The 24,435-nt window shown below is 37.7% G+C and overlaps 1 protein-coding gene across 1 annotated transcript in view; it reads right to left on the reverse strand.

Annotated features, from left to right (window-relative positions):
• The window catches only part of DOCK1 (dedicator of cytokinesis 1), an 827,740-nt gene that overhangs the window by 425,257 nt on the left and 378,048 nt on the right, over nucleotides 1-24,435 (reverse strand). Inside the window, exons 26-27 of the mRNA XM_053692513.1 lie at nucleotides 20,429-20,556; nucleotides 1,067-1,162 (exon numbers count right to left, since the gene is read on the reverse strand). Coding sequence (XP_053548488.1) covers nucleotides 1,067-1,162; nucleotides 20,429-20,556 — 224 coding nt within the window. The remainder of the gene's footprint in view (nucleotides 1-1,066; nucleotides 1,163-20,428; nucleotides 20,557-24,435) is intronic.

Consider the following 24,435-nt stretch of genomic DNA (forward strand, 5'->3'; position numbering starts at 1 on the left):
GTAAAGGGTCTTCTCATATGCAGAGAAAGGGGGAGGGTTTTTTTTTTTTTTGCTATAGAACCATTTTGCAGTGGTTGTTCCAGTTAATCTTTTCAACAGTGCTAAACTGGGAGCTTCTAAGTAAGTTTTTAAACAATTTTATACTGGATTTTTATATCAGTATCTGTGCACATTATTCTTTATAGTAGTGTCTATTACAGGGAGTTAAATGAAAATTGGTATATGCTGTCTCTTTAAGTATAGAAACTTTCAGTATAGATTGGGGTACTTCAGCCAAAATCAACTATTTAAAATGCTGCAATAATGGTAATTAAATAATTTGTAACCAATTTAATACACTCAGCAGGTAAAATTAATCAAAATTAATCATTGGGAACAGATTAAAAATAAAAAAAATAGGGTATACTGTCCCTAACATAAAAAGAACCTAACGTAAGACAACAGCCCCAATTAAATATTGTGAATGGGATAGTTAAATAATCTTGTGCATATTATTTAAAAAAATAATATGGTAGGTTAAAAATAAAAAATGTAAAGTGAAAGACCATCTATTGTACTGCCTCCTAATAAGCGGGGAAATAATTACGACAATAAGGACTTAGTTATATCAAATTTAGGGTACACCAAAAAAATATGGATTTTCCCATTGTTCATAAATTACATCTGAATCTGCCTCCAAATGTCAATAACTTATTTTGCTATACTGTACTACTTTTTTTATGGACAACGGGCAGAATGTATACATCTAAAACATGTATGTGACAGGAGTGAGATGGGTCTTATACCCACCTAAGTGAGTTTCAAGCTTTCATTTTCTGTTTAATCTCCTTTAAAATGGGACAGAATATATAGGTGACAGCTACTAGGGTGAGATGATATAACACCATTTTGCACTTATCAAAATGCTTAATTCTTTGACTTTTTCACACTTGTGATTTTGAACCTACTTAAAAAAATAAGCATAGCCATAAAAACATATTTGTAATTTTGAAACAATATATATTAAGACAAACTGTTCAAAGGAACAGCTTAATTGTGTAAAATGATTTGCATTAAAGTCACTTACTATGAGCTCTGAATCTCGCCCCATGGAAATAACAGTCCGGTTTACAGTCCTCAGTAATTTTTCCATGATTATCTGCACATGCCTCTGTGTCGGTCCCTGAACAAAGAGAAAATAAATCAAAATTATTGCACTAATGGTGGATGATAAGTCAGATAGATAGATAGATCATTGATAGATAGAGAACATTACATCTATTACTAAAAAAACGTGTGCACTGAAAATATATGACAGTTCTGTACAATATAAATGTTTACTTTAGCAGGGGTCTATCTCATGTTATAAGTTGACACTTCCATGATCCAATAGCTTTTACTATACTGGCTTATAAAATTAGATACCTTTTGATATAATAATTTTAAGCATTTCTATAAAAAATGACTTTCATATGAGCAACGAGTATTCTAAAATCTTGAAAGCACACACATATTAGAGGTGGTTCCATACCACAATTTCTTGCTACTCAACACCAATAACTATTTTTGACCTTCAAAATTCATTACCTAGTAACTCACAATTTCCCACATATATGGGAAAGCAACAGTCTATTCAAAATTGAAATGCATTTAAATTCTCACTAAAGTGCTTCTTTAAAAGGGACAAAATTGCAAAATTAAACTTTTATTGCTTATAAAGAACATGTAACTTTAAACAACTTTCCAATTTACTTCTATTTTCAAATTTGCTTTGTTAATTTGACATCCTTTCTTAAAAAGTAATCCTATGGTGGGCTCAAAGGAGCTCATGAGCATCCCTGTGATGCAACAACGTATAACTGCTGCCATAGAGTGATAAATACAAGTGCACGTTCCTAAACCTGTGAGCCTATGTCTACTCTTCAATAAAGGATACAAGAAGAACAAGGATAATTTGATAAAAGAAGTAAATTGGAAAGTTGTTTAAAATTGCATGTTCTAAGTAAGAAATTGCAATTTAACTTGGACTTTACTGCCCCTTTAACATGTGAATATTTAGTGTAATATACTGAATGTTATGGTTGTCCTACTTCTTTGACAGTGTTGATCAATCCTGATACTTCTCAAATATAATTGTATTAATGGTATTTTAGGACATAGCTCAAATTTAATTTCCCAACAGGCAGATCATAGCTCCACCCTCCCTGTAATTTATAAGACATTTTGCATAGACAAGTATAATCCTGATAAAAAGATTGTGAACTATTAGTATGTTGAAAAGTACATTAGACGAAAAACATAATTTATGTAAGAACTTACCTGATAAATTAATTTCTTTCATGGTGGCAAGAGTCCATGAGCTAGTGACGTACGGGCTATACATTCCTACAAGGAGGGGGCAAAGTTTCCCAAACCTCAAATGCCTATAAATACACCTCCCACCTCACTCATACCTCAGGTTTACAAACTTTGCCTCCTTAGGAGGTGATGAAGCATGGTGGGCTGATTTCGTCAGTGAAAGGCGCTTCTAAGCATATTGAAGCCCAGTTCCTCTCTAAATGCAGTGTTTGTCTGAGGGATGTGAAGGGAGTATTGCCTGATGATACCATGTTTTTCGCCTATGGGAAAGCTTTTCATAAGGCTCTCTGTAAATCGGTTGCAGGGATTCATCTGCTGCCTTCCTTTATAGATTGACAATATACACTTATACCCTTACCTCTGCTGATATGTATGAATTTATCAGGTAAGTTCTTACATAAATTATGTTTTCTTTCATATAGGTGGTGAGAGTCCATGAGCTAGTGACGTATAGGAAATAATACCCAAGATGTGGAAGTCCACAAGTCACTAGAAAGGGAGGGATAAAATAAAAATAGCTTTTTCCGCTGAGAAATTAAATCCAAAAAAAAAATTAAGTTTTCTTAAAAATTCAAAAAACTTAATTCATAGGCACTAGAATCAAACTAAGACAGCTGCCTGAAGAACCTTTCTACCAAAAGCGGCTTCCGAAGAAGCAAAAACATCAAAATGGAAATATTTAGTAAAGGTATGCAAAGAAGACCAAGTGGCTGCTTTGCAAATTTGATCAACTGAAGCTTCATTCTTGAAAACCCAAGATGTGGCAACTGATCTTGTAGAATGAGCTGTTATTCTCTGAGGCGGAGACTGCCCCGCCTCTAAATAAAATTTGTGACTCAGTCAACCAAGATACCAAAGAAATAGCAGAGGCTTTCTGACCTTTTCTGGAACCAGAAAAAATAACAAATAGACTAGAAGTCTTTCTGAAATCTTAAGTAGCCTAAATATAATATTTCAAAGCTCTTACCACATCCAAAGAATGTAAAGACCTTTCAAGAGTATTCTTAGGATTAGGATGAGCCTGCAGAGTCTTTAATACCACATTTAGACTCCAAAGAGGAGAGATAGATTTAATAACAGGTTTGATGCAAGTCAAAGCCTGTATGAAACAGTGAACGTCAGGAAGATTAGCAATCTTTCTGTGAAATAAAACAGAAAGAGCAGAGATTTGTCTTTTCAAAGTATTGGCAGCCAAACCTTTATCCAAACCATCCTGAAGAAACTCTACAATCCTAGGAATTATAAAAGAATGCTAAGAATAATCATGAGTGGAACACCATGAAATATAGGTTTTCAAAACCTTGTGATATATTTTCCTTGAAACAGGCTTACAAGTCTGTATCATAGTGTTAATTACAGAGTCAGATAAACCTCTATGACTAAGGACTAAGCGTTCAATTTCCATGCCTTCAAATTTAGAGATTTGAGATCCTGATGGAAAAACAGGCCTTGAGACAGAAGGTCTGGTCTTAGAGGAAGTGAACAAGGTTGGCAACTGGACATTCGGACAAGGTCCACATATCAGAACCTGTGAGGCCATGCTGGTGCTATCAGAAACACATAAGATTGTTCCATTATGATCTTTGAGATGTAAGCAGGTTGGTAAAAACCAGGGAACTGCTAGAGCATCCATCAATTCCCTGGAGAGGTATCTGGGAAAATACTTGTTTAGATAAAAGGCCATCAGATCTATTTCCGGAAGACCCCACATCTGCACAATCTGATAGAACACATCTGGATGGAGAGACGACTCCCCCGGATGTAAAGTTTGATGGCTGAGATAATCCGCTTCCCAATTGTCTATACCTGGAATATGAATCGCAATGATTAGGCAAAAGTTGGATTCCACCAAGAAAGTATTAGAGGTACTTCTTTCATTGCTAGAGGACTGTGAGTCCCCCTTGATGATTGACATATGCCACTGTCGTGACATTGTCTGTTTGAAACCGAATACAAGCTTCTATCTTTAATAGAGGCCAAGCCTGAAGAGCTCTGAAAATAGCACAGATTTCTAAGATATAGATTGGTAACCTCGCCTCTCGAGGATTCCAAACTCCTTGTTCTGACAGAGACCCCAAACAGCGCCCAACCTGTGAGACGTGCATCTGTTGTGATCACAGACGAGGAAGGACGAACAAAGGAGGCCCCTTGAACAATAAGGTGATGGTTTAACCACTAAGTCAGAAAGAGTTGAGTGTTGGGATTTAAGTATATCAGTTGTGATATCTGAGTATAATCCCTGCATCATTGGTGCCACATGCAAAGCTGTAGAGGTCTCATATGAAAACAAGCAAAAAACATAATTTATGTAAGAACTTACCTGATAAATTCATTTATTTCATATTAGCAAGAGTCCATGAGCTAGTGACGTATGGGATATACATTCCTACCAGGAGAGGCAAAGTTTCCCAAACCTCAAAATGCCTATAAATACACCCCTCACTACACCCACAAATCAGTTTAACGAATAGCCAAGAAGTGGGGTTATAAGAAAAAAGTGCAAAAGCATAAAAAATAAGGAATTGGAATAATTGTGCTTTATACAAAAAAAAACATAACCACCATAAAAAGGGTGGGCCTCATGGACTCTTGCTAATATGAAAGAAATGAATTTATCAGGTAAGTTCTTACATAAATTATGTTTTCTTTCATGCAATTAGCAAGAATCCATGAGCTAGTGACGTATGGGATATAAATACCCAAGATGTGGAACTTCCACGCAAGAGTCACTAGAGAGGGAGGGATAAAATAAAGACAGCCAATTCCGCTGAAAAATAATCCACAACCCAAAAAAGTGAAACAAATTGATTGAAACTATAAGCAGAAGAATCAAACTGAAACAGCTGCATGAAGTACTTTTCTACCAAAAACTGCTTCAGAAGAAGAAAAAACATCAAAATGGTAGAATTTAGTAAAAGTATGCAAAGAAGACCAAGTAGCTGCTTTGCAAATTTGATCAACTGAAGCTTCATTCCTAAACGCCCAGGAAGTAGAAACTGACCTAGTAGAATGAGCTGTAATTCTTTGAGGCGGAGTTTTACCCGACTCAACATAAGCATGATGAATCAAAGACTTTAACCAAGATGCCAGAGAAACGGCAGAGGCCTTCTGGCCTTTCCTGGAACCGGAAAAGAAAACAAATAGACTAGAAGTCTTTCGGAAATCTTTAGTAGCTTCAACATAATATTTAAAAGCTCTAACTACATCCAAAGAATGCAACGATCTTTCCTTAGAATTCTTAGGATTAGGACATAATGAAGGAACCACAATTTCTCTACTAATGTTGTTAGAATTCACAACCTTAGGTAAAAATTTAAATGAAGTTCGCAACACCGCCTTATCCTGATGAAAAATCAGAAAAGGAGACTCACAAGAAAGAGCAGATAATTCAGAAACTCTTCTAGCAGAAGAGATGGCCAAAAGAAACAAAACTTTCCAAGAAAGTAATTTAATATCCAGCGAATGCATAGGTTCAAACGGAGGAGCTTGAAGAGCCCTCAAAACCAAATTCAAACTCCAAGGAGGAGAAATTGACTTAATGACAAGTTTAATACGAACCAAAGCCTGTACAAAACAATGAATATCAGGAAGATTAGCAATCTTTCTGTGAAACAGCACAGAGAGAGCAGAAATTTGTCCTTTCAAGGAACTTGCAGACAAGCCTTTATCCAGACCATCCTGGAGAAACTGTAAAATTCAAGGAATTCTAAAAGAATGCCAAGAAAAATGATGAGAAGAACACCAAGCAATGTAAGTCTTCCAGACTCGATAATATATCTTCCTAGACACAGATTTACGAGCCTGCAACATAGTATTAATTACGGAGTCAGAGAAACCTCTATGACTGAGAATCAAGCATTCAATCTCCATACCTTCAAATTTAATGATTTGAGATCCTGATGGAAAAAAGGACCTTGCGAAAGAAGGTCTGGTCTTAACGGAAGAGTCCAAGGTTGGCAAGTAGCCATCCAAACAAGATCCGCATACCAAAACCTGTGAGGCCATGCTGGAGCCACCAGCAGAACAAACAAACGCTCCTTTAGAATCTTGGAGATCACTCTTGGAAGAAGAACTAGAGGCGGAAAGATATAGGCAGGATGATACTTCCAAGGAAGTAAAAATGCATCCACTGCCTCCGCCTGAGGATCCCTGCGCTGTCAGAGACCTCCATACAGCTCCCCAACCTGTCAGACTCGTATCTGTTGAGATCACAGTCCAGGATGGAAGAACAAAAGAATTTCCATGCATAAGGCTACCGAAGGGAATGATTGAGACTGAATGTGTCGACAGGCTGAAACCAACTTCAGACGTCTTTTGTCCGTTAGAGACAGAGCCATGGACACTGAATCTATCTGGAAACCTAAAAAGGTTACCCTTGCCTGAGGAATCAATGAACTTTTGGGTAAATTGATCCTCCAACCATGCTCTTGAAGAAACGATATAAGTTGATTCGTATGAGATTCTGCTAAATGTGAAGACTGAGCAAGTACCAAGATATCGTCCAAATAAGGAAATACCACAATACACTGTTCTCTGATTACAGATAGCAGGGCACCGAGAACCTTTGTAAAAATCCTTGGAGCTGTTGCTAGGCCGAGTGGCAGAGCCACAAATTGGTAATGCTTGTCTAGAAAAGAGAATCTCTGAAACTGATAGTGATCTGGATGAATCGGAATATGCAGATATGCATCCTGCAAATCTATTGTGGACATATAATGCCCTTGCTGAACAAAAGGTAGAATAGTCCTTATAGTTACCATTTTGAATGTTGGTATCCTTACATAACGATTCAATATTTTTAAATCCAGAACTAGTCTGAAGGAATTCTCCTTCTTTGGCACGATGAATAGATTTGAGTAAAAACCCAGCCCCTGTTCCAGAACTGGAACTGGCACAATTACTCCAGCCAACTCTAGATCGGAAACGCATATCAACGTAGAATCTAGCACAAACTTACTTCACCACCTCCAAGGGAGGCAAAGTTTGTAAAACTGATTTCTGGGTGTGGTGAGGGGTGTATTTATAGGCATTTTGAGGTTTGGGAAACTTTGCCCCTCCTGGTAGGAATGTATATCCCATACGTCACTAGCTCATGGAATATCCCATACGTCACTAGCTCATGGACTCTTGCTAATTACATGAAAGTAAGGATTGTGTCCGATGCTGCAATCATGAGACCTACAACTCCCATGCACATAGCTACTGAAGGGAATGATAAAAGACTTCAGTCTCAGTCTTTAGGTTTAGACAAGCTGAAACCAATCTCAAACGTCTCTTTTCTGTTAAGGATAGACTCGGACACTGAATCTATCTAGAAATCTATTGAACTAGTACCAAGATATCGTCCAAATAAGGAAACACAGCAATACCCAGCTCTCTGATTACAGATAGAAGGGCACCTACAACTATTAGGAATATTCTTGGTGCTGCTGCAAGGCCAAACAGAAGAGCGACAAATTGGTAATGCTTGTCTTCCCAAAGGAAGACTTATTCTGAATCCTATTCGATACCCCTGAGAAATTATATTCTGAATCCACTTATTTTGCACAGAGTCTGACCAAATTCTTTGAAATAGCTTAGTCTGCCCCTTACCAGAAAAACTGGCTTGAGGGCCGCACCTTCATGTAGGTTTAGGGGCAGGATTTGGTTTCTTACAAGGCTTGGATTTATTCCAGTTCGGAGATGGTCTCCAATTAGAGCCATAAGCCTTAGGGGAAGAAGTGGTTTTCCGTTCTCTATTCTGACGAAAGGAACGAAAATGATTGGGAGCTTAAAAATTACCCTTAGATTTCTTGACTTGAGGCAGAAAGACTCCCTTATCCCCCCAGTAACAGTGGAGATAATAATCTAGACACCATGTCAGCATTCCAAGATTAAGCCATAAAGCCCTTCTAGTTAGAATGGCTAAAGATATGGATTTGACATTGATCTTAATAACATCAAATATAGCATAATAAATAAAATGATTTGTATGTTGAAGTAAAACAATAATGTTAGATAATTCAGAATCTGAAGACAACTGCTGTGCTAAACTGTCCAACCAAAAAGAAAAAGCAACAGCAACATCAGCCCTAGATATAACAGGTCTAAGAAAATATCCATTATGAAGATATGCCCTTCTTAGATAAGTTATAAACTTCCTATCTAAAGGATCCTTAAAATAAATTCTGTCTTCCATTGGAATAGTAGTATGTCTGGCAAGGGTGAAAATTGCCCCCATCAACTTTAGGAACTGTTTCCCAAAGTTCTAAAATGGCTACAGGTAAAGAATTCAATTTCTTAAACATAGAAGAAGGGTTAAAAGAGGTACCAGGCTTAGACCATTCTTTAGCAATCACATTAGAGATAGCGTCAGGAATAGGAAATACTTCAGGAGTAATAACAGTAGACTTAAATACAGAATTTAGACAATTACTAGCTTATCATCAGGAGGTTTAGATTCAATACCCAAAGTAAACAAAACTTCCTTTAAGAGAGAACAAATATATTCTGAATCAGAGGAAACACCATCAGTAGAGGATACATCAGTATGTTGAAGGTCAGAACTTTATTCACTAGGTTTAGGAAAATGTTGCAAAAACCCTTTTACGTTTATTTGAATGCAAAATACCAGTCATTGCCTTCTCTATAGCTGCAGCGATAGCATTTCTGCAGACATGTAAGATTTTATGTACATTAGAATGAGATAGAATAACAGTGGGTGTATTTGTACTCATAGATATATTATCAGCATTTAACAATTTGTCAAAAACAAGAGTCACATAATAAAGCTGAAAAATTTAGATCAGCTTTAATACAACAAATATACTTAGCTTTGGTAAATACGTGTTCAGGCAGCTCAAATCCTATGGTAACATCAGAGGCAGGTTCAGTTTGAGACATAAATGCAAAAAAATCAAAATTTGAAAAAAACAAATAAAATAAATTAATTCTGCAAATATATAACTATGCTCCTATATATGATATATATAACAGGCTTCAGAGAATGGGAAACAGAGCGAAAGTTTATAAAAAAGAAAATGGATTCATAAAATAATGCTTCATGAAATTTCTCTAAGTGTTGACAGAGAACACTGAATGAGCTGGGGGCGGAGCTTATAATGGAAACATTTTGGTGGGAAATGTATGTCGCCAAAAAAATGAGCGTGCAATTTCTGTCCTAGGACTGGATTCTGATTTGTTTATCAGATGAATAAGAAGGCAGCTACGTAACGGTGGGGGGAGTTCGGCTGCCATATTTACCGCCTATTATAGTAGTTAGCGACGCTAATTAGGACAGAAGCAAGGCGGCAAGGCAGGAGGGGTATAGTGCAGGCGGATCTCCGTTTTTTTATTTTCAATATCAAATCATGTTAAATGAAGTGTTGACTGTCCCTTTAAGCTTTACATTCCTGCTTTTTAAATAAAGATAGCAAGAGAACGAAGAAAAATTGATAATATGAGTAAATTAGAAAGTTGCTTAAAATTGCATGCTCTATCTGAATCATGAACAAATAAAACATTTGGGTTTAGTGTCCCTTTAAACAACTGATACAATTGTAAAAAAAAAAAAAAAAAAAAAAAACCACGTACGTATTATTCTAAAGCTAATCTTTACTTTGAATACATCATTAGGTCTAGTATATATTTTCCGTATTGCTTTATCTCCCTTTAAACACCATTTAGTTTACATTTTGTTTGGTTAAATAAAACATCAACATGTTTAAAGAGGGAGAGAAAAAAAAAACCAAATAAAAGCAGTATGCAAATTTCAGTGAGAAACCCAAAGCTTGTGAAAAAGTTTTTTTTGTTTTTTTTTAGATCAATACCTTGTATTGTGTACTAAAAAAATAATATATATATATATATATATATATATATACACACACACACACACACACACACACACACACACACACACAGAGAATCACAGGAACAAACAACTGGCTCAATACCATTGTTAGCCTGTTCTATGGCGATTTACCACCTGGGTGCAACTTCTGTTAGCCCAGTTATGCTTTTCACAGAGTAGTCTATAGAAAAAAGAATAGAGGCGCCACCATGGCCTAGTACCACCAACACAGTAGGATAATGATGCAAGATGTCAAATTATACTCACAAAGGTGAAGCACCCAACGGTGCTAATGGGGCAGACTGGAACTACGCAGTGGTCAAGCTCACTGTATAGAACCAGCAATGATGTACAGTCAAAAATCCCTTGGGGAAGCCTTCTTAGCACCTATGTGAACACAAAAAGCAAACAACCATAGCCCAGTAATGTAGAGACAAAGGCAAGAGGAAATGTGTTGGTTGCACTTACAAGAAGGGAAGCACCTCCAGGTGCAGTAACAACAGACTGGGACTTCGCAGCCACCCAGCTGACTGTGAACACCAGCAAGCAGCTATAGGCTAAACCAGTGATGTATTAGTGTTAAACACCATACAGACTGATATAAAGTGATAATGAAGCAAGTGTATAATTAAAGTAATCTTTATTCCAAAGCGACGCATTTCTCAGCCTAGAAGTGGCTGTTTCCTCAGGCTATGATAGAGACATTAAAAATACACTTGCTATATATAGGGCAACAAACATTCTATGATGGGTCTAATAATTAACTGATCCCATCTGTGAGTATTCACAGGTAGTTAGTAGTCATGGATACAGAGGTAAACAATGACCTCACAGATGAGAACCAAATTAGAGAAAGAAACAAATTGGAGAAAAACATATGGTTTACAGAGTAATGGGCTAAGCCACCAAAATAGACCATATCTTAGTACATGTACATATCATCAGGCTTATGCAAACAGCAAAGTAAAACACACACACACACATATATATGTATATATATATATATATACATACACACACACATTTAAAAAATATAAAGTAAATATAAAAACATAAAATAGTAAAAACCAACTACATCTTATTGTTGCCTCCCATACATAATAGAATATTGACCTATTCATAATAACACATACAGGTATATATATATATATATATTCCCAGGGCAAACGTATAGCTCTTAGCACCATAGCGCCATAAACTCATTATTAAACCAGGGTACACCAGATTGATATGTGTATTTAAATCTCAAGTGATGTTGCAAATAATTAGAAAATGACTTATTGCTAAGAAGTTAACATATGCAAACAGCAGTTGAAATTGACTTGGTTTTAACATAAAAATGTATTTCTATTTGTATTTTATAGTTATTATTGTTTTTAGATTTAGTATTAGGAAGTGCCCCCTTTTGGGCTTGTGTGTACCTGGGTACACCCATACCCAGTTTTTGGTGGTAAATTGCCATAGAAGAGGCTAACAATGGTATTGAGCAGGCTGTTCATTCTCACAGTCAGCTGGGCTGCTTCGAAGTCCCAGTCTGTTGTTACTGCACCTGGAGGTGCTTCCCTTCTTGTAAGTGCAACCAACACATTTCCTCTTGCCTTCGTCTCTACATTACTGGGCTATGGTTGTTTGCTTTTCTTTCATGCAATTAGCAAGAGTCCATGAGAGCTAGTGACGTATGGGATATACATTCCTACCAGGAGGGGCAAAGTTTCCCAAACCTCAAAATGCCTACAAATACACCCCTCACCACACCCACAAATCAGTTTTACAAACTTTGCCTCCTATGGAGGTGGTGAAGTAAGTTTGTGCTAGATTCTACGTTGATATGCGCTGCGCAGCAGGTTGGAGCCCGGTTTTCCTCTCAGCGTGCAGTGAATGTCAGAGGGATGTGAGGAGAGTATTGCCTATTTGAATTCAATGATCTCCTTCTACGGGGTCTATTTCATAGGTTCTCTGTTATCGGTCGTAGAGATTCATCTCTTACCTCCCTTTTCAGATCGACGATATACTCTTATATATATACCATTACCTCTGCTTATTTTCGTTTCAGTACTGGTTTGGCTTTCTACAACATGTAGATGAGTGTCCTGGGGTAAGTAAGTCTTATTTTCTGTGACACTCTAAGCTATGGTTGGGCACTTTTTTATAAAGTTCTAAATATATGTATTCAAACATTTATTTGCCTTGACTCAGGATGTTCAACGTTCCTTATTTCAGACAGTCAGTTTCATATTTGGGATAATGCATTTGAATCGATCATTTTTTTCTTACCTTAAAAATTGACTTTTTCCCTGTGGGCTGTTAGGCTCGCGGGGGCTGAAAATGCTTCTTTTTATTGCGTCATTCTTGGCGCTGACTTTTTTGGCGCAATTTTTTTTTTCTGTTTCCGGCGTCATACGTGTCGCCGGAAGTTGCGTCATTTTTGACGTTCTTTTGCGCCAAAAGTGTCGGCGTTCCGGATGTGGCGTCATTTTTTGGCGCCAAAAGCATTTAGGCGCCAAATAATGTGGGCGTCTTATCTGGCGCTAAAAAAATATGGGCGTCACTTTTGTCTCCACATTATTTAAGTCTCATTATTTATTTCTTCTGGTTGCTAGAAGCTTGTTCACTGGCATTTTTTTCCCATTCCTGAAACTGTCATTTAAGGAATTTGATTAATTTTGCTTTATATGTTGTTTTTTTCTATTACATATTGCAAGATGTCCCACGTTGCAACTGAGTCAGAAGATACTTCTGGAAAATCGCTGCCTGGTGCTGGAGCTACCAAAGCTAAGTGTATCTGCTGTAAACTTTTGGTAGCTATTCCTCCAGCTATTGTTTGTATTGAATGTCATGACAAACTTGTTAATGCAGATAATATTTCCTTTAGTAAAGTTCCATTACCTGTTGCTGTTCAGTCAACATCTAATACTCAGAGTGTTCCTGATAACATAAGAGATTTTGCTTCTAAATCCATTAAGAAGGCTATGTCTGTTATTCCTCCTTCTAGTAAACATAAAAAGTCTTTTAAAACTTCTCATTGTTCAGATGAATTTTTAAATGAATATCATCATTCTGATTCTGATAGTGGTTCTTCTGGTTCAGAGGATTCTGTCTCAGAGGTTGATGCTGATAAATCTTCATATTTATTTAAAATGGAATTTATTCGTTCTTTACTTAAAGAAGTCCTAATTGCATTAGAAATTGAGGATTCTGGTCCTCTTGATACTAAATCTAAACATTTAGATAAGGTTTTTAAATCTCCTGTAGTTATTCCAGAAGTTTTTCCTGTTCCTGGTGCTATTTCTGAAGTAATTTCCAGGGAATGGAATAATTTGGGTAATTCATTTACTCCTTCTAAACGTTTTAAGCAATTATATCCTGTGCCATCTGACAGATTAGAGTTTTGGGACAAAATCCCTAAGGTTGATGGGGCTGTCTCTACTCTTGCTAAGCGCACTACTATTCCTACGGCAGATGGTACTTCCTTTAAGGATCCTTTAGATAGGAAAATTGAATCCTTTCTAAGAAAAGCTTATTTGTGTTCAGGTAATCTTCTTAGACCTGCTATATCTTTGGCGGATGTTGCTGCAGCTTCAACTTTTTGGTTGGAAGCTTTAGCGCAACAAGTAACAGATCATAATTCTCATAGCATTATTATTCTGCTTCAACATGCTAATAATTTTATTTGTGATGCCATCTTTGATATCATTAGAGTTGATGTCAGGTATATGTCTCTAGCTATTTTAGCTAGAAGAGCTTTATGGCTTAAAACTTGGAATGCTGATATGTCTTATAAGTCTACTCTGCTTTCCCTTTCTTTCCAGGGTAATAAATTATTTGGTTCTCAGTTGGATTCTATTATCTCAACTGTTACTGGAGGGAAAGGAACTTTTTTACCACAGGATAAAAAATCTAAAGGTAAATTCAGGTCTAATAATCGTTTTCGTTCCTTTCATCACAACAAGGAACAAAAGCCTGATCCTTCATCCTCAGGAGCGGTATCAGTTTGGAAACCATCTCCAGTCTGGAATAAATCCAAGCCTTTTAGAAAATCAAAGCCAGCTCCTAAGTCCACATGAAGGTGCGGCCCTCATTCCAGCTCAGCTGGTAGGGGGCAGATTACGTTTTTTCAAAGAAATTTGGATCAATTCCGTTCACAATCTTTGGATTCAGAACATTGTTTCAGAAGGGTACAGAATTGGTTTCAAGATAAGACCTCCTGCAAAGAGATTTTTTCTTTCCCGTGTCCCAGTAAATCAAGCGAAGGCTCAAGCATTTCTGAAATGTGTTTCAGATCTAGAGTTGGCTGGAGTAATTATGCCAGTTCCAGTTCTGGAACAGGGGCTGGGGAACTTCAGACCAGTTCTGGATCTAAAAATATTGAATCGTAATGTAAGGATACCAACATTCAAAATGGTAACTGTAAGGACTATCCTGCCTTTTCTTCAGCAAGGGCATTATATGTCTACAATAGATTTACAGGATGCACATCTGCATATTCCGATTCATCCAGATCACTATCAGTTTCTGAGATTCTCTTTCCTAGACAAGCATTACCAGTTTGTGGCTCTGCCGTTTGGCCTAGCAACAGCTCCAAGAATTTTTACAAAGGTTCTCGGTGCCCTTCTGTCTGTAATCAGAGAACATGGTATTGTGGTATTTCCTTATTTGGACGATATCTTGGTACTTGCTCAGTCTTCACATTTAGCAGAATCTCATACGAATCGACTTGTGTCGTTTCTTCAAGATCATGGTTGGAGGATCAATGTACTAAAAAGTTCATTGATTCCTCAGACAAGGGTAACCTTTTTGGGTTTCCAGATAGATTCAGTGTCCATGACTCTGTCTTTGACAGACAAGAGAGGTCTAAAATTGATATCAGCTTGTCGAAACCTTCAGTCACAATCATTCCCTTCGGTAGCCTTATGCATGGAAATTCTAGGTCTTATGACTGCTGCATCGGACGTGATCCCCTTTGCTCGTTTTCACGTGACCTCTTCAGCTCTGTATGCTGAACCAATGGTGCAGGGATTACACAAAGATATCTCAATTAATATCTTTAAAACCGATAGTACGACACTCTCTGACGTGGTGGACAGATCACCATCGTTTAGTTCAGGGGGCTTCTTTTGTTCATCCGACCTGGACTGTAATTTCAACAGATGCAAGTCTTACAGGTTGGGGAGCTGTGTGGGGGTCTCTGACGGCACAAGGGGTTTGGGAATCTCAGGAGGTGAGATTACCGATCAATATTTTGGAACTCCGTGCAATTTTCAGAGCTCTTCAGTCTTGGCCTCTTCTAAAGAGAATCGTTCATTTGTTTTCAGACAGACAATGTCACATCTGTGGCATACATCAATCATCAAGGAGGGACTCACAGTCCTCTAGCTATGAAAGAAGTATCTCGAATTCTGGTTTGGGCGGAATCCAGCTCCTGTCTAGTTTCTGCGGTCCATATCCCAGGCATAGACAATTGGGAAGCGGATTATCTCAGTCGCCAAACGTTGCATCCGGGCGAATGGTCTCTTCACCCAGAGGTATTTCTTCAGATTGTTCAAATGTGGGGACTTCCAGAAATAGATCTGATGGCCTCTCATTTAAACAAGAAACTTCCCAGGTATCTGTCCAGATCCAGGGATCCTCAAGCGGAAGCAGTGGATGCATTGTCACTTCCTTGGAAGTATCATCCTGCCTATATCTTTCTGCCTCTAGTTCTTCTTCCAAGAGTGATCTCCAAGATTCTGAAGGAATGCTCGTTTGTTCTGCTGGTAGCTCCAGCATGGCCTCACAGGTTTTGGTATGCGGATCTTGTCCGGATGGCTTCTTGCCAACAGTGGACTCTTCCGTTAAGACCAGACCTTCTGTCGCAAGATCCTTTTTTCCATCAGGATCTCAAATCCTTAAATTTAAAGGTATGGAGATTGAAGGCTTGATTCTTAGTCAAAGAGGTTTCTCTGACTCTGTGATTAATACTATGTTACAGGCTCGTAAATCTGTATCTAGGGAGCTATATTATAGAGTCTGGAAGACTTATATTTCTTGGTGTCTTTCTCATCATTTTTCCTGGCATTCTTTTAGAATTCCGAGAATTTTACAGTTTCTTCAGGATGGTTTGGATAAAGGTTTGTCTGCAAGTTCCTTGAAAGGACAAATCTCTGCTCTTTCTGTTCTTTTTCACAGAAAGATTGCTAATCTTCCTGATATTCATTGTTTTGTACAAGCTTTGGTTCGTATAAAACCTGTTATTAAGTCAATTTCTCCTCCTTGGAGTTTGAATTTGGTTCTGAGGGCTCTTCATGCTCCTCCGTTTGAACCTATGCATTCATTGGACATTAAATTACTTTCTTGGAAAGTTTTGTTCCTTTTGGCCATCTCTTCTGCCAGAAGAGTTTCTGAATTATCTGTTCTTTCTTGTGAATCTCCTTTTCTGATTTTTCACCAGGATAAGGCGGTGTTGCGAACTTCTTTTTAATTTTTACCTAAGGTTGTGAATTCCAACAACATTAGTAGAGAAATTGTGGTTCCTTCATTATTTCCTAATCCTAAGAATTCTAAGGAGAAATCATTGCATTCTTTGGATGTAGTTAGAGCTTTGAAATATTATGTTGAAGCTACTAAGACTTTCCGAAAGACTTCTAGTCTATTTGTTATCTTTTCCGGTTCCAGGAAAGGTCAGAAGGCCTCTGCCATTTCTTTGGCATCTTGGTTGAAATCTTTAATTCATCATGCTTATGTCGAGTCAGGTAAAACTCCGCCTCAAAGGATTACAGCTCATTCTAATAGGTCAGTTTCTACTTCCTGGGCGTTTAGGAATGAAGCTTCGGTTGATCAGATTTGCAAAGCAGCAACTTGGTCTTCTTTGCATACTTTTACTAAATTCTACCATTTTGATGTGTTTTCTTCTTCTGAAGCTGTTTTTGGTAGAAAAGTACTTCAGGCAGCTGTTTCAGTTTGAATCTTCTGCTTATATTTTCATTTTTTTTCATTATAAGATTTAAATTATTTTGGGTGTGGATTATTTTTCAGCGGAATTGGCTGTCTTTATTTTATCCCTCCCTCTCTAGTGACTCTTGCGTGGAAAGATCCACATCTTGGGTAGTCATTATCCCATACGTCACTAGCTCATGGACTCTTGCTAATTACATGAAAGAAAACATAATTTATGTAAGAACTTACCTGATAAATTCCTTTCTTTCATATTAGCAAGAGTCCATGAGGCCCACCCTTTTTGTGGTGGTTATGATTTTTTTGTATAAAGCACAATTATTCCAATTCCTTATTTTTTATGCTTTCGCACTTTTTTCTTATCACCCCACTTCTTGGCTATTCGTTAAACTGATTTGTGGGTGTGGTGAGGGGTGTATTTGTAGGCATTTTGAGGTTTGGGAAACTTTGCCCCTCCTGGTAGGAATGTATATCCCATACGTCACTAGCTCATGGACTCTTGCTAATATGAAAGAAAGGAATTTATCAGGTAAGTTCTTACATAAATTATGTTTTTGTGTTCACATAGGTTCTAAGAAGGCTTCCCCAAGGGATTTTTTACTGTACGTCATTGCTGGTTCTATACAGTGAGCTTGACAACTGCGTAGTTCCAGTCTGCCCCATTAGCACCGTTGGGTGCTTCACCTTTGTGAGTATAATTTGACATCTTGCATCATTATCATACTGTGTTGGTGGTACTAGGCCATGGTGGCGCCTCTGTTTTTTTTTCTACAGACTACTCTGTGAAAAGCATAACTGGGCTAAAAAGCTGCACCCAGGTGGTAAATCACAATACAACAGGCTAACAATGGTATTGAGCCAGTTGTTTGTTCCTGTGAGTGCACTTCTCTCTGTATGTATTTAGTCTCTCTATGGGAAAAAGGGGCAACCAGACATTGACTCCTTGCTCAGTGTGCTTAGAGGAATATGGCTACACCTCACTGACGAGGCCCAATGAAGGCTGAAATGATCGTCTGGGATTGCTGTGTTCCTTGTTAAGAGGAAATGTCTGGTATTTTGGCTCCGGGCTGACCGTAATAGGTGGGATCAGACTGATATACTACAGGAAAGTTCTAATCTGTGAAAAGCATTACTGGGCTAAAAAGCTGCACCCAGGTGGTAAATTGCCATAGAACAGGCTAACAATGGTATTGAGCCAGTTGTTTGTTCCTGTGAGTGCACTTCTCTGTGTGTGTATATATATATATATATATATATATATTTTTTTTTTTTTTTTGATAGGTAAATAAATTTAAAAAAAAAACAAACAAAAGAAAAACAAGGCTCTAATTCTGTTTAAATTAAGTTATAGCAAAAATGCTAAAAATCGTCCGGTATTTTGGGCAAAGTTTTTCCCTGAAATTCTCAGTAGCGAAGTAGTTAAGGAGCTGTATTTATTTTTGTGAAAGTGCAACACACTAAGATATTTGCAAAGCCAGATCTTAGTGTGTTGCACTTTCACAAGGATAAATCTGCACAAAGTGGCTTGTGGCCATCATGTTCGACATTCGGAACACCTTAAAGAGCCGAATGCACATGTTTAAATATTATATTTGATGGAAACTTTTTATGCAATGGACCTTTAAGTTCTACAGTATATACAGTATCTCACAAAAGTGAGTACACCCCTCACATTTTTGTAAATATTTTATTATATCTTTTCATGTGAAAACACTGAAGAAATTACATTTTGCTACAATGTAAAGTAGTGAGTGTACAGCCTGTATAACAGTGTAAATTTGCTGGCCCCTAAACATAACTCAACACACAGCCATTAATGTCTAAACCGTTGGCAACAAAAGTGAGTACACCCCTAAGTGGAAATGGTTAAATTAGGCCCAAATAGCCATTTTCTCTCCGTAGTGTCATGTGACTTGTTAGTGTTACAAGGTCTCAGGGGTGAATGGGGAGCAGGTGTGTTAAATTTGGTATTATTGCTCTCACAATCTCTCATATTGGTCACTGGAAGTTCAACATGGCACCTCATTGCAAAGAACTCTGAGGATCTGAAAAAAAAGAATTGTTGCTCTACAAAAGATGGCCTAGGCTATAAGAAGTTTGCCAAGACCCTGAAATTGAGCTGCAGCACGATGGGCAAGCCCATACAGCAGTTTCACAGGACAGGTTCCACCAAGAACAAGCCTTGCCATGGTCGACCAAAGGAGTTGAGTGCACGTGCTCAGCGTCATATCCAAAGTTGTCTTTGGGAAATAGACATAGGAGTGCTGCCAGCATTGCTGCAGAGGTTGAAGGGGTGGGGGGTCAGCCTGTTAGTGCTCAGACCATACGCCGCACACTGCATCAAATTGGTCTGCATGGCTCTTGTCCCAGAAGGAAGCCTCTTCTAAAGATGATGCACAAGAAAGCCCACAAACAGTTTGCTGAAGACAAGCAGACTAAGGACATGGATTACTGGAACCATGTCCTGTGGTCTGATGAGACCAAGATAAACTTATTTGGTTCAGATGGTGTCAAGCATGTGTGGCGGCAACTAGGTGAGGAGTACAAAGACAAGTGTGTCTTGCCTACAGTCAAGCATGGTGGTGGGAGTGTCATGGTCTGGGCCTGCATGAGTGTTGCCGGCATTGGGGAGCTACAGTTCATTGAGGGAATGCCAACATGTACTGTGACATACTGAAGCAGAGCATGATCCCCTCCGGAGGCTAGGCCGCAGGGCAGTATTCCAACATGATAACGACCCTAAACACTCCTCCAAGAAGACCACTGCCTTGCTAAAGAAGCTGAGGGTAAAGGTGATGTACTGGCCAAGAATGTCCCCAGACCTAAACCCTATTGAGCATCTGTGGGGAATCCTCAAACGGAAGATGGGGGAGCGCAAGGTCTCTAACATCCACCAGCTCTGTGATGTCGTGGAAGAGGACTCCAGTGGCAACATGTGAAGCTCTGGTGAACTCCATGCCCAACAGGGTTAAGGCAGTGCTGGAAAATAATGGTGGCGACACAAAATATTGACACTTTGGGCCCAATTTGGACATTTCCACTTAGGGTTGTACTCACTTTTGTTACCAACGGTTTAGACATTAAATGCTATGTGTTGAGTTATTTTGAGGGGGCAGCAAATTTACACTGTTATACAGGCTGTACACTCACTACTTTACATTGTAGCAAAGTGTAATTTCTTCAGTGTTGTCACTGTCATCTGTGAAAAGATATAAAATATATAAAAAATGTTAGGGGTGTACTCACTTTTGTGACATACTGTATACTATCATTTCTAACCATCTAACAGGTAATGTTAAAATTTATGTAATGGAATAAGTCAAAACTTACCACATCTTTCCTGTAAAGCATTTCAAGGATGTTACTAAGAAGTTGGCAGCAAGCATCTAGTTCTTCTTGTCTTTCCAAGTGATTCTTTAACTGATCTGTCATCATTGGAAGTAGAATGTCTCTGCATTCTGAATACAAAACATTTTTTTTTTATTTGTTTCAATTCAAAGAAAATTAAGGTATTTACAAAAGTACAAGGGAATGAGTAGTATTATAATTATACTACAGTAAAAATCTAAAAATACAAATTTTAGTTTTCATTTAGCCACCTCTAAAAAAAAATCAAAGTAGTTTTATATACAGAACAATATTGGGTCTGTAATTAAATTCTCATTTTCTCGCATTTAATCTGAGATGGCCAAAGAAATCAGTGACTGAGCACATTCAGTACAAAATACTATGTCATGAGATCGTGGTTAGGTTTGTCTTAAAGTGACAGTCAAGTCCAAAATAAACTTTCATGATTCAAATAGGGCATGTAATTTTAAACAACTTTCCAATTTACTTTTATCACCAATTTTGCTTTGTTCTTTTGGTATTCTTAGTTGAAAGCTAAACCTAGGTATGCTCATATGCTAATTTCTTAGACTTTGAAGGCCGCCTCTTATCTAAATGTATTTTGACAGTTGTTTACCACTAGAGGGCGTTAGTTCATGTGTGTCATATAGATAACACTGAGCTCACGCACGGGAAGTTACCTAGTAGTCAGCACTGATTGGCTAAAATACAAGTCTGTCAAAAGAACTGAAATAAGGGGGCAGTTTGCAGAGGCTTAGATACAAGGTAATCCCAGAGGTAAAATGTGCATTATTATAACTGTGTTGGTTATGCAAAACTGGGGAATGGGTAATAAAGGGATTATCTATCTTTTTAAACATCAAAAATTCTGGTATTGACTGTCCCTTTAAAGGGACACTGAACCCACATTTTTTCTTTCATGATTCAGATAGAGCATGCAATTTTAAGCAATTTTCTAATTTACTCCTATTATCAATTTTTCTTCATTCTCTTGCTATCTTTATTTGAAAAGCAAGAATGTAAGTTTCGAAGCCAGCCCATTTTTGGATCACAACCTGTGTTGTCCTTGCTGATTGGACAGCACCAATAAACAAGTGCTGCCCAGGGTCTCAACCAAAATTGGCTGGCTCCTTAGCTTAGATGCCTTCTTTTTCAAATAAAGATAGCAAGAGAATGAAGAAAAATTGATAATAGGAGTAAATTAGAAAGTTGCTTAAAATTGCATGCTCTATCTGAATCATGAAAGAAAAAATTTGGGTTTAGTGTCCCTTTAAATTAAAAGTTTTTTTTATTATTAAGTGCACTTGGAAGAAGTGATGTTGGTAAAACAACCACATGAAATCATATATAATTTTTTCTTCTGAGAATTTTGAAACGCATGCGTCAACACAGGCTTCAAAATATGAACTATAAAACGTTGTTAAATGAGTGTAATAAATATAAACAAATGGTTACTTATGTAAGTATGCATAAACCATAGAATATTATTATACTATAAAGAGACATGAAACCCAACATTTATATTGTATTTTTCAGAAATTAGAAACCACTTTCCTGTTTACTTTTATTATGTAAGTTGCTTCATTCTCTTGTTATCATTTGTTGAAAGGAGTAGCAATGCACTACTGGGAGCTAGCTGCTGATTGGTGGCAGCACACATATTTCTTGTAATTGGCTCAACTAATATGTTTAGATAGCTCCTAGTAGTGCATTGCCTCATCTTTAACAAAGTATACAAAGAGAATGAAACCAATTATATAATAGACGTATATTGGAAAGTTGTTTAAAATTGTGTGCTCTATCTGAATCCTGAAATAATTATTCTGGGATTCATGTCCATCTAAAGTAATAAATAAATCACCCATAAAAACAGACAATTTCAAAATAGAATGTTTTTGTTGCCTGTAAAACGAAAATGTGCTTATTTAACTCTTGCTAGAAAGGCAGGAATGCTCATATTTTAACTGGCCAGATATTCATATACAGCATGCAAACTGTGTTTACAAGTACCGATAGACTAAAGGTCTGTAAGCTTCTCAGTATATAGATCTTTGGAAGACCTTGACTATTTCTCGAAGATATTTTTGTGAAGCATTTGGAGCAAGCTAGTGAGTTTCCCCTGGTTCTTTGTCCCCTCTCTATTGTTCTCTAAACTATTCAGGAAGGCTTTAACAAATACAGCATGTCGAAGATCAAACTAAAACTTGACTCTGACATCCAAAAATCCTTGGTAACAACAAAAAATACAGGGTCATTTAGACAATTTTTTTTTCCAGAATTTTCAAGTTCTCCAAAACTTATAATAAAATTGTTGCAATGTTGACAAGCAGAGAAGTGAATATTCAAGATCTTTATTTTTAGCAGACAGAAATGGCACAATTTTAGCCTCTGTTACAGGTTTCAACAGACAATTCTATTAATTACTCTTCTATCAGTCTAAGCAATAATTAACCATGAATATACTCATTATTTAACTCACACACTGAGCTTAAGGTTCAAAAGGAAATTCTAAGAAAGTGATTTAAATCATTGTCCTAAAAAAACATAATTTATGCTTACCAGATAAATTCCTTTCCTTCCTGGCAGGGAGAGTCCACAACTTCATTACTTACTGTTGGGAAATACAACTCCTGGCCACTAGGAGGCAGCAAAGACACCCCAGCCAAAGGCTTAAATATCCATCCCACTTACCCTATCCCCCAGTCATTCTGCCGAGGGAACAAGGAAAAGTAGGAGAAACATCAGGGTATAAAGGTGCCAGAAGAATCAATATAAAAAAGTGAGCCTCCCATTAAAAAATAAATTACGGGCGGGTCGTGGACTCTCCCTGCCAGGAAGGAAAGGAATTTATCTGGTAAGCATAAATTATGTTTTCATTCCATAAGGCAGGGAGAGTCCACAACTTCATTCCTTACTGTTGGGAAAACTATACCCAAGTTCCAGAGGACACTGAATGAATAACTGGAGGGAACACAAAAAGATGCGGACCCTATTCTGAGGGCACCACAGCCTGCAAAAGTTTTCTCCCAAAAAAGCTGCTTCAGCCGAAGCAAACACATCAAACTTGTTTAGGCACTTTAGGTCCAGAATTGGATGAAAAGTTCCCTCCTTCTTTGGAACCACGATAAGATTTGAATAAAACCCCAAACCTCTTTCTGCTGTAGGTACCGGGACAATTACTCCTAGAAAGGAGAGATCCCATCCGCAAACTAAAAAGGAAGCCCTCTTCTCTGGTCTTGTAGATAGAATGGAGAAAAGGAATCTGCCCCTGGGCGGATGAGACTTGAATCCTATCCTGTATACCTGGGATACAACCTCCAGGACCCAAGGGTCCTGTACATCCATCCTGGAACCAAGTGTCTGAAAAAGAGAGACAGACAGTCTGCCCCCTACTTAATCCGATCCCGGATCGGGGCCGCCCCTTCATGCAGATTTGTTCTCGGCAGGCTTCTTATCTGTTTGGACTTATTCCAGGACTGAGCCGGCTTTCTAGTTCTTTTGGGCTGCTCGGACTTGGAGGAAGATTGCTGACATTGTGATTTGTCAGAACGAAAATTAGACAATTGTCGCCCCTTAGGCCTATTTTTCTTATCCTGCGGTAGGAAAGCACCTTTGCCTCCGGTAACCGTAGAAATAATGGAGTCCAGCCCTCAACCGAATAAAATCTTCCCCTTGAACGGAAGAGAAAGGAGTCTGGATTTAGAAGTCATATCCGCAGACCAAGAACCTCTGGAACCTTTAGCGTAGACAGAATTTCCTTTAATAAAAAACGCAGATGCTTAATTTTTTATTTATTTTTTTTTTTTTATTTTTTTTTATTTTCAAAAGAGCTTTATTAAAAGATATTAAAGTTTCACAACATAAGTAAAAATTAAACAACATGCACCATCATTGGCATATAAACACTTGATATTAAAAGCAATCTGTATAATAATTGTTGATTATTGCTTTTCATATAACAGTACACTGGAATTAGGCTTTAGCTGTTA

This window comes from Bombina bombina, chromosome 9 (assembly GCF_027579735.1).
Source record: "Bombina bombina isolate aBomBom1 chromosome 9, aBomBom1.pri, whole genome shotgun sequence".
NCBI lineage: Eukaryota > Metazoa > Chordata > Amphibia > Anura > Bombinatoridae > Bombina > Bombina bombina.